We start from the raw sequence: 17,105 nt of genomic DNA, 5'->3' as shown, positions 1-17,105 counted from the left end.
ACAAATAGAAAGAGACTGTAAACTCTGTCACGATGGCCGTATAGCGGCTGAATTTATTACACAGGCAGATTTTAGGTGCAGACCCATCAGGTGTTTATGTTAGCAGTAGGAGGTCTTAACTGCAGCACACCACCATGGACAGTGGCAGCTTTATATAATGTACGAATTGAACAAGGTCCTGCCACTTTAACAAGCAAACAGCTTTTCTTTCAGACAAGAGACAAAAAAAACCACATTAACAATACACTTTCCTGTAATTACCTCAGGCATGCTTAGAAATGAACAATATCACAATTATTAACACATTAAAACAGGATCCTGTAAAAGGCATAACAAGGAATTCAATCACTGTAAACACCCCTACTCCATTCACAAAATGGTTTTTCCCTTCAACCTTTGAATAATGGCTCACTTTTGGATTGAACATGCTGAGGAAGAGACCGAGGTAAGTGAACTGCTCACTTATATTTTAACTCATTTTGCATGTTGCATTCCAAACAAAAACAAGCATTTAAGAAAACGTGAATCCTTTAAATACACACCACTCAGTTAAGAGTATTTTAAAGTTCTAGCACACATGTTCACTTAAAACTAATGGAATGTTTCCTTGTCTCCACAGGCTGAATTTAAGCTTACCCACTAAGAGACCTCTGGCTTTACTATACAACACATTTAAACACTTCAATAAATATTCAAACTTCAAGTTTGCGTGTACTATTTACTAGTAATGTATCCAATTACCCACGAGTATTAGAAGAAACAAACTTTGTGAGCAATGAAGTGGACCTTGGAGTTCTAGTGTTAGCAAGGGAAGAGTGCACACACTTATCCTTCCTACATGTCGGTGCCTGTGTGTGTGTGTGTGTGTGTGTGTGTGTGTGTGTGTGTGTGGGAGGGGGATCCTCCAGGTAACGTTGGCAACAGTAAGCAGAGGGAAATGCGGGCAACAAGGTGGCAGCAACACTGGTGAGCAAGCAAGCAGCTGACACTGCCAGAGGTATGGAAAATGAGGTAACAAAGACCCAGCAAAAAGGAACAAGATGCAATTGCTTATGAAATACTAGTAACAGGAACCAGCTCAACCACTAGGAGGTGTATAAATTAATTGGTAATGAGCACAGCCTCAACCGGCACTGAAATAGAGTGTTTGCTGAACCAGGATCTTCAGATGTGAGTAATCAGGTCTCCAGTGCCCAACAGGAAAGCCACACCAAGCCTCTTCCAACAAAAAACATGCACACTAAGAAGAGCCTCACCAATCAACAGTGAGCTCTGAGTGTCTAACCTTGACCAAAAATGCCATTCAACACAACAGCACGCATATCACACCTCAGCACAGAGAGAAGTCACCTCCTCACACAAAACAGCAAATACACATTTGCATAAACTATGACTGTATGTAGTCATAGCACTAATATCTGTGATACTGCAGAGTCATGTTACCAATAACCACAAACAATTCTTGATTAATATTGGGTTCACAAATATAAAGGGATGATGATCTGAATGCTTAAACTGAAATCATTAAAAAATAAATTCCATCCACTTTCTTCCGCTTATCTTGTTGGGGGGCGGGGGGGGGGGGTGGCTGGAGTGTATCCCAGTGGCTTTCATATATAGACAGACAACCATTCACACTCACAGTCACACCTACAGTCAATTTAGAGTATCAATCAGCCTCGTCCCCTCTTGATGTCTTTGGACTGTGGGAGGAAGCTGGAGTACCAGAGAGAACCCACACAGGAACAGGGAGAACACGGAGACTCACACAGAAAGATCCTGTGCTGGAGCCGGGACTTGAAGCCGGAACCTTCTTGCTGTGAGGCCACAGTGCTAACTACTGCACCACCGTGCCTCCCCTAAAAACTAAACTATGACAGGCAAAACAACAGAAATGGCTGCCAAATAAAAGCAGCATCACTTCCAGTATCCATTTGTTTGCAACATGCTTGCAGCCCAAAATATTTTTCTGCACTTATCTACGCAGCAAGGTGAGATGAGGTTTTGGTACCAGGAACAATTAGAGAATCCATTAGCCCACAATTTCTCCTCTTCATCAGTAGTCCGTACAGGTGATCAGACGATATCAAGCATGATCCGCGTGTGAATTAGTGGATGATTGCAGGCCCACATTGTTACTAGGATGAGAGTCAATCAAAATTGATTGATTGATTGATCAGTTCATTTTTGGGGAAATGTTCCCTGATTTATTAGATTTAAAAAAAAAAATGTATTTATTGAACACATTTCTTATATTTTCATTAACTCAGATTAATGTTTTGCACGATCATTTGTATTAATCTGTAACTGCTTTGACACCTTAGAGAGTAAAGCAAATACAGAGGCAAGCTTCATCTCAACAGTCCCAAACTCAGCAGTGCTTTCACACTATTTCATATACTTGTATTATATACTGAGCCCGGCTTGCTAGTTTGGCTGGGAATGTCTGTGTAAGAATGGCTGATTAACGTCACAACTTTAGAGAAACTGATAATAATCTATCACAGTTTTGCACAGGCTTCTGTCCGGACCTTATGTGGGCCGTCAGTAGAGGAGGGAAATTAAGTGGAGCGAAGCTCCCACCTGGTGGTTAGATTCTGTAAGTACAAATCCAATCACACAATCACGAGAACGTTACTGAAATATGACCCCAGTAATAATCAAATGACCGTCAGTAAACCCCTCTCCTCTTTTATGTATTCCAGTTGTAAAGATTATTATGAATATTCAGGTTTGAAAATTACAATAATAAAAAATTTGATTTTTTTTTTTACATATTTTTATAAATATTTCTTAGTGTTATTTACTTGTTTATGTTGTGTTTGTTCAACTGTTTTGATTCTTCAATATTATTTGATATTTTCAAGCATCATTAATGAGCCATTTTGATATAAAAACTTTAAGCCTTCAGTCTGAGACTTTATACCTTTGAGAACTTGTCTCCTCTAACTCCGCAGCGTCAACACTGCAATTTACATGCAACATTGCAATAATCGTTCTATTTCTACAAAATATTTTCAGCCATATGCATTTGGGTTAAAAACACGCAAAAAATGAAGGATTTAAAAAAAGACAAACGCAAGCTCAGGACACAGCGACAGGTGGCTTAGGAGTTTGGATGCTATACCCTTTTTTTCTATGGTGGCAGTAATATCACAACAGCAAGAGTACAGACTGATAGTACATGCTACCAAGATGCTACCTTAGTCCAGGGAGAAAGACAAGATTGTTTTGCAGGCTGACCATTTTTTCTTGTACAAAAGGGTAACAATCACAGTGGGTGATAGAATTCTTTTGTAGGCATCCCTTATAATGCATGCATGTGAGTAGTTTTGCTAAATTTTAATTTGCAGCAAAGTTTCCTGCTGCCCTGCAATGATTAAAAGAGTGATGCACAACTTCAAGCTTTTAGTTAACGCTCCCTTTTAGTCTTGGATTAAGTCCTGGATCAATACTGGCTCTGCCTCAAATATCGTAAAACTGTTCATTTGTGGAAATCCAAGTATCCCGGTGATACTATTTGTCTCTTGCAAGCTCTTTTAAAATGTTTGCCATGAGTAAGGATGCCATAGCTTTATACTTTGCTAAACTGGTATCAAAAAGTCAAAACAATGCCAAAATCCTTTTTGATACCACATATAATTTTCCTCCCTAATACCCTATTCTTCTCTAATCTCTACCAGAGCTCATTAAACTGGTTATATTAATCTCCACCAATGCCCTTTATATTATACCTATGATTAAAATTTTATTTATTTAACCAGTCATTTTTTTTCCTCTATAACAAATAACTTGCTGACATCTGGTCACTCCCTAAAACAAGCTGCTCTTCGACCGATCCTTAAAAAAACAAACCTGGGACCCTTCTTTGCCCAAAAACTGTACACCTATTTCTGAGTTAGTAATTATAACAAGCTTGCTAAGGATTTGCAAGCAATTAAGTTTCAGCCTGGTTTCTGCCAGTTACATTCAACAAAATTCAACAAAGGCTCACTTTGGCTCAGGTTGGGTGGCGTCGGGTCGGTTTGGCCCTGTTTCCACTGGCGACCAACACAGTACTAACTGTTACCATTTTGGTCCTTGCTCTACTGAGGTTCCAAGTGAGCCGAGCGGGGACTAAAATGTGACGTAAACACATAGCAGGGCGCTGGTTGGGTCACTTAAACCACTTATGTCATTTATTTCGTATCATCATGGCCTCGGCGGAATACCTGTCGGTCGCTTGGTAAAGTCTTTTATACTTTTCTTGGGTGTTCTGGTTTGCTGTTTGAAGCCTTGCCTGTCTGTTGTCCCTCACTTTTAGTTTAAGCAAAAACCACTGACTGAGCAACAGGCATAACGCTGCCTCTGTGTTGTCCATTGTTGTGTCGGCCGGTGAGTCCACCCACATTAACATGGTTCCCAGTGGCAGCGGAAATGCACCCGTACCAAGCCATACTGACCTGGCCCCACCTGACCCGGGCCGAAGGGAGCCATTGGAAGCACGCCCTATAGTCCCAAAAGGTCTTGAAATGCAGGGTGATTAAGGGGAATAGTTGGTATTGACATAATTTGATCTCAGTGCTGCTTTTGATACTGTAGACCACTGTGTATTGATTGATAGCCCCAGGAAATCTGTAAGTATCTCTGCAATAGCCATTTTAAGTGGCTGTAGTGTTCCTCAAGGTTCTGTCCTGGGTCCGGTACTCTTTCCACTGTTTTTCCTGTCTTGGGTATGTTTGCTTTTGTTTTTGTCTTGTCTCATTTTGACTCATTTTCTGTACCATTGTCTGTTTTAACTTTGTGCAGCTCTTATTAGCTTTTTGTCTTTAATTGTGCATTCTCGGGGAGTCATGGTCATGTAGTGGTTAACACTGTCCCCTCACAGCAAGAAGGTTCCGGGTTCGAATCCTGGCTCTGGGACAGGATCTTTCTGTGTGGAGTCTGCATGTTCTCCCTGTGCCTGTGTGGTTTCTCACTTGGTACTCCAGCTTCCTCCACTGAAGACATGTAAATGGGGACGAGGCTGATTGATACTCTAAATTGACCGTAGGTGTGACTGTGAGTGTGAATGGCTGTTTGTTGTTTGATGGACTGGCGACCTGTCCAGGGTGAACCCCGCCTCTCGCCCAAAAGCTGCTGGGATAGGCTCCAGCCCCCCACGACCCTCAACAGGATAAGCGGAAGAAAATGGATGGATGTGCATTCTCTTGAAAGATACAAACTACTAACCATAGAAGAATATTAATAAGAATAGATATTTTGCCAAGCTACCTAAAAAAATATTCAGCTTCTGACATGAATTTGAAGCATTATTGGACGGCTTCAGTTTCAAATGCAAATTGAGATTTGTCTCATTGTCTTCATATAACAATTCATTCTTGTTGGTCTATCAGTCTGACAGCAGAAAAGATGAGCTGAAGCTCCACAGTTTGGTGGGAAAGCTCTGATCAATAGAAAAGAGTTTTGTTCTACTTTAAGACTAAAGGGACCATTGGCCCTGAGAAGAGTGGCACTCTCACTCCACCATTCAGCCAGCTCTTATCACATCCTAATTTTTCTTGAACATCACCTTATAGTTGAATGAGCATGTTTTGCAATGCATAACGACAGTGAGATGGTGAATTAGGCATCAGGGGACCCTTTTCAGTTCTTACTGCTTATTAAACCCCAAGAAGAATTTCAGAAGTCCATCATGCCAGCCCAAGCAAAGAACCTTTCCCTCACACTACATCACACTGTGTTTTTTCTCTAAGATTTGCATTCATTCGCTGAGTTAGACTCACATCGTAATGCAAGTTAAATACTGTGTACATATGCAATACATGCTTTTTGTGCTGGTGAACATTGCTGTGTTCACATAATATGCACGTGAATAATAATGTAGAATATAGGCAATTAGGCAGTATGTGCATTGTGTGTGTGTGTGTGTGTGTGTGTGTGTGTGTGTGTGTGTCTGCCTGTCTTGCCTGCATGTCTACAAGTGCAGACAGAATGCAGAATGACTCCCCTGGCTGCCTTTGTCTCCCTCTGGGCCTTCTGGACTTCCCAAGCTTAACAGATCGACCCAGGCTGCCTTGCACTCAGGGTCCAGACTGGTTAACAAGCAGCAGAATAAACGCCAGTCAGTGAAATTGTATGTAACTTTTTAGTTCACACTAATAGTGTGACCTTTATTGATTTCTTGTCTCTGCCTTCAGCTTGCCGAAACACTAATGGCATTGGTCAATAAAAACCATGAAGTGGAAGTTCTTAATACCCCTCCCCCCTGTGTTGACCACATCCCTAAAAATAGCCATAGACCTCTGTAAGAGGCCGGCGAGCCAGGGCTACAGTATGACAGCTCAGGGTTCTTTTTCAATATGAGCTGCACTGCGTCCCTGTATGTTTCCCCTCTACAGATGTAAGCAGGCGAACATGCTGAGCCGTCCAACACATTTACTTTGATCCCGTCCCTACCATTCAGATGGCCTGCAACACTCAGTAAGTGTCCTGCCTCTTTCAATCGATACATTCATAACACAATGAACAGAGCATAAAATACCAGTGTGAATTGGGCACGCAAATCGAACAAACAGCCTTTTGGCAACTGTGTCCTGTGTGGCACTCTGGGATCTACTGCTTGAAAGAATTACATTTACATTTCGAAAGTTTTAGAATAAAAATGCCCCATGTCAGTATAGCTGCCACCCACTGCTGTATTGACCAGTCATGTCAATGTCGGTCTGCTCTTGTCCTTCCCTTTAACTTACAATGATTTTGCAGAAAGACATATAATGAACGGGGATTCAATAGAGCTAAAATCATCCTCACTTCTCTCGCAATAAAAACAACTATCTTCTCGTTTTTTGTTCAATGATTACGGTTCCAAGTTTGTTTGAAAGCGAGCCTATCCCTGTTCCTCAGGTAAATGACTCAATTCTTGGCAACAAAGCTGGAAATACTATCACACAACCTTTCGTGAATCAAAGTTCTGGGAGGGGGTGAGAGACCCCTGTGGTGCCGCTCCTCCAGCAACAGCCACGAGCAGTATTGATTCACCTTCCAGGCTTGAGCCTTCTGTCACACACAGTTTATCACTTTATTTAATTCACTGTTAAATAAACTGTAATTAGAAAATTTGTCCAGCAGATGTGTTGTAATTAAAGAATGGGTAGTGGTGCAGTTGCAAGTCGTACTACACTGCCTGTTGTGACCTTCACCCCACCCCCATTTCAGTGACATTGAAATAGGACTGTTGGATGATGATTTGGATCATGGTACAATTCATGATTTCTGCAATGGGAGGACAGATGATGCAAACAAAACCTTTCTGAGGGAATTTTACAGCTTGTTATGGAAAATATACTTTAGAATAATACTTCTAATGGAGGTGGTTAATGCTTGCTAGTCTTTTAACTCGGACTAAGCAATAATATTCTCTCGTGAAGCCAAAGAAAAGTTACTTGAACTATGCTTTTTAATGGTCTGCAGGGGGTGAGTCCACTGGCTGCGAAAAGAAATCCTAATTATAGAACTACAAAAGTTTTTTTTTAAAAACTCAATAAACATTGTCTTAGTGGGTTTATGGTCTACAGCACTGATTTACAGCATGGTTCTCATTTTATTTGTGTTTATTTATTGACTAAACAATGGTGCAGTGTGATTTTAATTTGAAGATCTTGTGATTGAAGAGTCATTACCACAGCACTGAGTCAGTCACATATCCACCATCTTTGTCCAAATGAGGTCAGATCTGGATCTGTAAAAAAAAAAACAAAAAAAAAACAAGATGAAAATGTCCAAAATGCAAACTCAAGGCTTCAAAAAGGCATCACAATGGCTACTTCCTCTTCCACAGTCTACAGTTATCTTGTAACCAGTTGCATTCGATGTCCAACATGGTCACCATGATGAGTTTTGTTCTATTTTCTTTGTCTCATCAGGGAACCAATTGTCCACTCACCTTGACAACTGATGAATAACTCATTACTGAACCTAAAATGTGTCTGTATTATTGATAACAGTAGGAGGTTTAGAGCTGATCAGAGATGAATGGGCCTTTTGTCAAACATCTCTAACAGCTATGTTGATCTCAACATATCTAAAATATATATATATATATTTTTTTATTAACAACTAGCTGAGCTTTTTCATAAAATCATTTTCATACTGAATGGATGTGACCTCCTGTCCATACTGACAGCGAAGTAATCCCACAGTCCTCTTCTGTTAAAAAAAAAAAGTTCCTGTATAGGAGAATGTTGCCAGGTGGTAATGTTCTCCTATACAGCAATTTGGAACTTCCTGAAACGCTATTAGCTGCTGTTAGTCTTAAACTTACTTTGATTTATTCTTACAAATGTACAACCCTGCATTGATATGTTAGGAATTGTTGCATTCCGGTTCCTACTGACAGACAACTGGACCACAACATTCCCGGTGGTGATGGAGCATTAGCACTAAGCAGACAGGACACGTGATGCAGATTGTAGCACCCTTGTGCTGTAGCATCACACAGCACACGAACGATGTTTGGAATAGCTGGACTAAGCCTCTGCGATTTGACTCAATGTCACCCCTGGAGGTGAGATGGGCTGATGCTTCATTTTTAACAGCAACATCTAAGCATCGGATTCAGTTACCAACTTGTATTTGTGTTATTTATAGTCCTTTTTCTGTGCGGAAACGCATGTTGAGTGTCAGAACCCGCTGTGAGACCCCTGTTATCTCAGGCAGCCCAAAACAATTGGCATCTTTCATTGACACAGACGAGTCTTTTTGGTGAGTAAAAAGATAGGAACTTTCAGGGTACCGTCTGAACATACTGAGCATGTTTAGGGTTTTTTTTGGGGGGGGGGGGTGGACTTGTTTTGGACATGCCCTTTAGGTCTGCGGAAAGTTCCTGTCATGTTACTCAAAATTGTGCAACTGGTTTGGGAGCTTGATGCAAGGAAACAAACATCAAACCCCTGAATGTTCCTGTAATGTTACAGAAATTCCTAGAACAAAGTCAAGTCAAGTCAGTTTTATTTGTCTAGCGCCAAATCACAACAAAAGTTCTCTCCTGACACTTTACAAGTAGAGCAGGTCCAGTACCTCACTCCTTCAGTTGATAAACACCCAACAGTTCTCCATCAGCAGCACATCCTGCAACAGCGGCGACGAAAACCTTCCTTTTAACAGGCAGGAACGTCGAGCAGATCCAGGCTCAATGGGGACGGCCTTCTGCTTTGACTGGTTAAGGGACTTAATGGGAATGTTCTATATAGGCTTCCCGAAACTATGTCCCTAAACATTCCTAGATTGTTCCCTGTTATTCCACCAAATAATTTCTAAACAACAACAACATTCTTGCTTCAGTTAGACACTTTGTAGCTGTGGAACTTCTTAGAGTGACCCAATAAGAATATCATATGACCTAAAGAACCTTTAGGAGCATGTTTTCTGTATAGCCTTGTTGTAATGTTGTAAATATGACCATTCCTTTAAAGTCATATAGGGTACTTTGAGCAGCAGGACTTCTGCTATATCTGAAATGTTCTGTAAAGGTTCAAGACAATGTTTCCTTTCGAGAACGTTGTGCAAATACATCCTGTCCTACGCGGGTTTAGACAGCCTTTTCTTGGCAGCTATTTTTGCTATTTTATTGTTGGTTTCTTTAACTAAAGTGAATGATGTATTTGTATGTTTATAAAAGTAGGACATTTTGTAGATATGTTCAATTTAGTTCTAAAATCTGACCAGCGCCCCATGTATGTAAGAAAAGCCTAAACCCGTAAACCTCACTTGAAGTGTAGTACTTCATAAATGACACTGGGTGTCGCTCCAGAGTGTCTAATATCGCTCCTGTGAGTTCATTTCCCCTCCATCAACCCCCTCTCCCTTGTTCCGTGTGTGTGCGTGTGTGTTGTGTGTCGGATAGAAAGTCAGCCTGGTTTCCAGCTGAGTGCTTGCTCTCTCACAGTGTGTGTGTGTGTGTGTGTGTGTGTGTGTGTGTGTGTATGTGTGTGTGTTGTCATTATTATCCACTCTGCTCCCAGCTTAGAATGGCCAGATTCACTCAGACTGAAACAAGAAGGCAGCACCATCCACAGCAGCCCCAGCCCGCTCACTCCTGCCTGGTTTTCACCGGACCGGGGGCGCCGCAGACCCAACAACCACTACTACTTATCCCACATCAGCACCAGTACCCTCAGATCACATTTCCGAAACCCATGAACGGGTCAGAACCCATTTCAATTCATCCGGAGAGCGGCAACATGAAAGACCAAGATGCCATTAAGCTGTTTATCGGGCAGATACCGCGGAACTTGGAAGAAAAAGACCTGAAACCCTTGTTTGAACAGTTTGGGAAAATCCACGAACTGACAGTTCTCAAGGACCGATACACCGGCATGCACAAAGGTAACGTGTCGCCCCTCAGACGGCTGTGAGGCCCACATATCGCTTTTTAATTGCTTATCAATAATAACTTGTGACTATTTTATCAGGCTTTATTCCGAAATAATGTGCTGCTTCAAACATTTTGTCATTTTTACGCATGTCCGTCTAACATCCGTGATGTTTGTCCCTGTTTTAAGTTTAATTTCATCTTGACACTCCGGCTTTTATTGTAACTACATAGCAAATATTTTATCATTCCAAACTGTGGTCGCTCTTGTTTATTGTACTGAAATAGGGTCTTTTTTTTAACACACTCTTTAAGTGGGGCAGAGGCGCTTGGAAAGGATGCATTTTTAAAGAGCCTTCCATTGCCAGTCCCATCTTTTGCGGAGGGGCGGCATCATTTATTCATCCATATGCTTTCTTTAACATCTCCCCATGTGCGAATGGAGCGGGCTGGGTGCAAACCCGACACAGCGAAATCACTTCAATATCGCGATGACTCAAAAGGGGCGCATGAACTGTCACAAGATGACGGACGTCTCCACGGAGAGTGGGCAGTGATGCTGCTGCTGCTGCTGCTGAAATGGAAGGCAGAGGGTGTAAATCCACACCGCTCACTGTACACAGTGACAACTTCCACCTTCCATAATGAAGTTGGTTGCCAAGGATATTGGCTACACGGTGTAAATCACGCAGGGGAATTCATTTCATAATACGTGGTCTCCTTTACAGTCCATCACGCAGTGTAGACGTCATCACCCTCGCCCCAATAACCACCATCACCCTCTTCTTCATCATCAAAGCACTTGCAACTTCTTGGTTATATTTTTTGATGTGCACTTGCTAAATTGGAGCAGTATCTAAATTAATAATAAGTACATGTGTGATCATTGCTGTATTTCTGCACCATCGCTGCCACAGACCAACAATTTCTTTGTTACAATACTGGGAAAATAAGAATCCTGCTATCTTGATTCTTCCTCATGTTCCCCTGCAGAGAGAGATAATGATTTGTGAAGCATTTTAGTAGAAGAGATCAGGCTTTTATTACTGTGACATTTTGGGAGTGAAAAAAGACAAATAATCTGTTGAAATTATGTAAATGTCATTTATAAACACTGCTCGGGTGTCTTCTATGACATCACTGTGAAAATAAAGCCCATTCGTGACTATCAGAGAGGTCCTGGATGGTCCACTGCTCGTAGATATTTATTTATTAGGATCCTTGAAATGACAGCAGTTTTGACACACAACAAACTGATATTAAAAGATTATTACGAATGGAATGTTTTGTTTTTGTTTTTTTTTTTTACCTCTTTGCTTTGTGACTATAACATGCACTCTGAAGCTGATGATAAATCACAGCTCATCAAACGTTTGTGCAGACTTCACAGCAGACAGACCCTTAGATGAAGGTAGCATCTATTAGCCTTTTGTTTTATGATGCCACAGGACGCTCCTGATTCTACAGTTGATATTGTCAGCAAACAGGGGGAACACTTTGTTTTTTCAGTGTGGCACTCATTTGGCATTCATCGGTATAGCGTGTTTGCGTGTTCGTGCGTGTGCATACAGATAAAATGTCATTGCTCTGTGTTGCATAATGATTGCAGTATTTAGCTGTGGAGTGACTGAAAAGACAATTAAGGCTCTTCGACTTATTTGCATTGAGAGAGATTGAGCTTGTATAGGTTTGTGTATAAATCAAGTATATGACACAGTTCTGAAGGAATTAAATCAATCATTTTTTTGTAGAAGTATTTTTTTTGGGGGTCAGACGTTAAGTAATATGTACAATTTGATTGACATTGAAACTTTTTCTGTGTTCTCATCTTCATATTATCATCACTTATCAGTTTGGCAATTCATCATGACTGTGGTGGTAAAACTACTCAATAAATTATTATTTTTTTGGAATAAAATCTTTCAAATGAGAAGCTGTTTTTATTCAGTGAAAGTTTTTTTTTTCCTCCATGTCTTCTTGTCAGTTCAAAACTCAAAGTCAGCAACATTTAGAGAAGCTGAATTTTATCCATTGCACAGAACATCACTCATGAGGTTTTAGGACTTTAGTTTCAATTTGCAAAATAAATCCAAACCATTTGTTTTGTTTTGTTTTTTGATTTGTTTTTGATTTGTTTTTTTTCCCTGCAGTTTAATGTAGTGAAATTTCTAATCTTATTTAATATTACAGAAAAACGAATTCTAAATGTATAAGGGAGTTTCTCCTCTTCTAACAAAACGGATAATTTAGTTTAGATAAGTAAGCTTCAGTTAGCCTCTCAAAATCCAATAAAGCCAGACAATTAACAATACATAATCAAACCCTAGTACATGAATGATCTCTAATGTGTTTTTATCGTAAATGACACTATTAAACTAAAAGGATTAGGAGGTATGGATCCTGATGGAACAGTGGAACATCCTCAAAGGGATACACACACACACACACACACACACACACATACACACACACACACACACACACACACACACACACGAACATACACACACACATGAACATACACAGTGGGTTTGTTTGTTTTTTTTTTAGTCACCACAGTTGTTTTGTCATTTGGATTTTGTCATTTCATCTAACTTGTGCCTCGTGTGTTTATTATTTCCTCTTTTCTGATGCAACCATTTTTCCCTGTGGTAATCCATGAGGGAAAACATGGAATTAGTTTGTAAAGCGTGATAATAATGCATGGCCATAATAACTTGACTCAAGAGGATTAGCAAATGTGCATTGTCTGAAGCAGCTGTCCCCTGGGTGATCAGCTGGTTGCCTCCCTAAACAGTGGCTGCCTCTGCCAATTAAAAATTCAGTCTAGTCTGCCTCTTCAAATGATTAATTCTGCCCACGCTGGCGAAGGCCTGCCAATTATTGTCGCCCATTGGTATTAATAGGTAGAGGATTTCCTGATGTTGAATTTATCACAAACTGTGAAAACTTCTCCCTTTGGCTTTAATTATATCTCCCAGTTATGGCACATGCGGATCACACGCCGCCATGTTTGTGCATACATGCAGAAATGGGTTTAATCGTCTGATATGGGCTTTCATGTGTTAAATTTTTGCCTTGTTTTTCTTTGAACAAGTGGTTGAATTGACCAAAAAAGAAAATCTTTTCAAAGTTTGTGTCATGGATATGAATTGTTCATTTTGTCTTAACAGATTACATCCTTTGAATTTGTTTGAGATTAAGAAATCTTCACTCGGCGCTCTCAGAAAAGATAAAGAGAGGAAATTATTTTTTTTTATTCTGCAGCTGTGATTCAGCTTAGCAGACAGACAAAACCAACGCTGCGCCAATCTGCCAACCGAGGCAGCCTGGTATCAATATTAAGCCGAGTCGAGTATCATTGTGTTAATGCATTTATAAATGGACCAGAGATATTGCTGTAGACCCCAGCCAAGCTGCAGCACATTAATTCACAGAATAATCTAATGAAATATTTATTCAAGTTTTTATTTTTTCTCTCCCTCTGAGCTCATCTGATGGATAGTGTTTCTCCCTGGGTTGTCCTCCCAATAAAAACGAAAGAGGGACATAAATGGGAATAGCTGGAAAAATTCATATGCGTCACAACCAAATGACACGCTATTAATATGAAAAAGCACGTAATGTGTAATATTACACCTGGAAGAATGACGCATTGATAAAACTAATCTCTGGCTTGTCAAAGCCTCTCTCTTCATTGATATGATGGGAGTGTGAGTGCATATCTACACGTCTCCATACTGGTTGTGTCTTATGGAAAGTGTCAGAGATCACAACGCTGCTGTAGGACAGCATTCCCCCTGAGGGAACAGATGGGATACATTCACTTACAGACTATAAACAGAGCTGTAGAAGTGACGACGACGATACATATTCAACACTATGATGAGCTCGTCAAATTGTACTTTTTTCATGAGGGGATTGCGGGTGTAAGTACTGTAGGATTGCTGACAAAATTAAACATTTTTGATTAAGTTTCATTAAGATGAAATGAATTTGATTACGGAGATTCAGGGAAAGCAATTCTTGGCCCCCGCAGTTGTGTGCAGTGACTTAATTTAGGGAACCAACGCAAAAAAAAAATCTTCTGCCGAGGCCAGAGAGCGAAGGCCAACGAGCCAAGCTAATGCAGTCAGAACACTCGCTTCACAATCTTTAAATGTCTGTAAATATTGTAATAAGCAACAGGGCTTTCCTCATAAAAGATGCAGCAGCTCAACTGGTACTGACAGGCGCTATGGGCCTTGACTTCAGGATGAGGAGCGCTGCCTCCCTTGCTTTTTCTCTTTTCTTTCTTCTTTGGTTTTCCAATGAGATTGCCAATCTTAGATGCGGACAAGGCCACACTGCTGGAGGTTAGTGTCCGCACACCAAATTCACCTGGCTTTTATTCTGTCCATGCTTCTCTCCTTAATCCCTGCCCTGGACAGCCTTTCAGATGGATTGATTTCCTGCACCAATGCAACATTCATTACAGCTTGCAGTATATTAATGCTCTCAGTATGTTGGGAGACCTCCTATTCCATGACCTTTCTGGAATATGTTGGTGGGGGCCTGGACTGGGGACAGACATGAGCGCATTCACTTTGCTGTCTGAACTTCATGTGTATTTTAAAGACGATATGAACCTCTGTGGCTATTTTCTTCTATGGTGGGATTCTGCTGAGAGTGTCACGTTTAAAGAAATGATGACAATAACATGGATGGGGTTGTTATTTTTCCCACTCTAGATCGTAGCTACCTGGAAGTTAAAGTGATTTTTTTCCTTTCAAATACTCATGAATAGGCATCTTGAGCTCACAAAAGCAACTTTTTTTGACGACCACAGTCATTGAGAATAAGCCTCGTGTATTCAGCTTGAAAGTGATGGTGACTGATAGCTAACAAAAGTGAAAGTGTCCAAAAATATTAGATTAAACAACAATTACTGAGCACGCCGACTGGCTAAAGAAGACTTGCTGTTACCCGATGATGCACTTGAAAATTTGAAAATGACCTTCTTTCCTGCAGTCTTGTTGCTGTGGCAGTTGTCAGCTGCTGGTCGCCATTAGCATCAAGCTAAATATACGTGGCTGTCTCTTTCTACTTTCTGAAGTCACAAAAAGAAGAGACAAGCGGGAAGTATGTCCTTCTGAGCTCAAGGCACCTATTTAAGATTACTTGAAAATACTCTGTTTGGATGAGGTATTGCTTTAAGAGTTATTTTTGCTATGCTAGTTTGCCACACATCTACCTGGAAGCTCACGCATTGCTGTTTGTGTTTGCTACTTAGTTTGTTGCAAATGCTTTGTTGATATGATTGTTGCTGCATGTAAATATGCTCTCTTAATGTTGATAAAAAAATATTTAAAATGACCGATATTTGTGTGCATTGATTAACTAATTGCGTTGCCTCACATTAATCTCAATTAAAGTTTAAAATAACGTAGAATTCAAACAAAATGGGTAAACAGAATACATTGCGGAAGGGTACTTGGAGTCTGTCCCATGTGACTTTGCTGACAGCCTTCTCAGAAACAGAAGATATTGGCTATTTTGGGTGTCTTGCAGGTAACGTTTCTCTTCTAGAGGTAGAATCGGTAGAAGTGTACCGTCTTCTCATTCATGCACAAAGGTCACAGCTATTTTCTTTGTATAAATACAAGTGAAGCCTATCTATTTTGTATGGGTAACTTAGCAGAGAGGGCCATTGCTTACAGCGCAGAGTGTACTCTTATGGGGGGGGGGGGGGGTTATAAAGGCACAGAGAGGGGAAAAAAAAGGAAGAGGAGGAGGGGGGTTGGTGGTTTCTGTTATAACAGCATGAGCTCTTTAATGTTGTGTTCGAGCCTGGCTGGGCACAGATTCATTTTAGAAGGAAAATGAAATAACAAGGGAGAGGGGAGATTTTAATGCAATGTTTTGTGATAATCCCTCTCCATTTTGGAATGGTTCAGGAGAACTCATGCGATAAAGCCTTGTACAAGCCTGGAAAATAAAAAGTTATTTGTCTTGCCTTATAGTACTGTACCCTTGGAGGGCTCACTAACCCCCATGTTTTGGCCAAAAAACAATCACAGATTAGTCAAGCTGTCAAATCTCTCTGATTGCCAAATGGTTGAGCCCTTGATGCTGGTGTGAATGAACAATGCATAAATGTAGAACATGCATGTGCGTTGAGAGTCACACCAACACAAATGGGGGTGGGTGGGGTGGGTGGGGGGTGGGCGTTATGACAGCGCTGTCACTAGATCCCTCGGGACAGGGAGGATAGCGCATGTGTGTAGCAAGACCCACGAGGCAAATGATAGACAGACACACAGGCAGAAGACAATGAATGTATGCAAAGATGAAGTGTTTGTCAGAGATGCAGATACAAATGGTTGCTTTTATCCCAAGGCAACAGCAGAGTAGAGTGATGGCTCAGCTTGGGACATTAGGATTCCTCTGACAGGTTGAGAGCTGTTTGGGCACAGAAGGGCAAGATGTATTGGAGGGTGGCGGAGGAATAGCCAGCCAGATGTACATAATGATCACTTGTATCGTAATATTTCATTACTTGAGCTTTTAACAGTTATTTCAACAGAATAACAATGCTAAAATGTGCAGTGCTTTACAAACAGACACTGAGCTCAGTCTCCTTAAATAACAATTACAACCGTTATAAACATCATCACTGTTGAGTCCTTTTTGCTGCACATGTGAGGCTATCCCTAACTGGGGATGAAGACATATTTTAGATCGGAAAATTTCTACAATTGCTCGGGTCCGTGAG

At 40.8% G+C, this 17,105-nt stretch overlaps 1 protein-coding gene across 8 annotated transcripts in view; it reads left to right on the top strand.

The window, feature by feature from the left end:
- The first annotated feature begins 9,887 nt into the window (after positions 1-9,887).
- The window catches only part of celf5a (cugbp, Elav-like family member 5a), a 207,090-nt gene continuing 199,872 nt past the window's right edge, over positions 9,888-17,105 (top strand). For 7 of the 8 annotated variants that reach the window (XM_086223552.1, XM_086223554.1, XM_086223557.1 and 4 more), the window contains exon 1: positions 9,888-10,365. In XM_086223552.1, coding sequence (XP_086079678.1) covers positions 9,963-10,365 — 403 coding nt within the window. In that variant the 5' untranslated portion in view covers positions 9,888-9,962. The remainder of the gene's footprint in view (positions 10,366-17,105) is intronic. The other variant, XM_086223559.1, reaches the window with a different exon arrangement.

The sequence above is a fragment of the Aulostomus chinensis genome, chromosome 14 (assembly GCF_037954235.1).
Source record: "Aulostomus chinensis isolate RoL2024-O1b breed Wild chromosome 14, RoL_Achi_v1.0, whole genome shotgun sequence".
Taxonomy (NCBI): domain Eukaryota; kingdom Metazoa; phylum Chordata; class Actinopteri; order Syngnathiformes; family Aulostomidae; genus Aulostomus; species Aulostomus chinensis.
The sequence above is the reverse complement of the archived record's forward strand: the minus strand, read 5'-3'. Positions and strand labels throughout refer to the sequence as shown.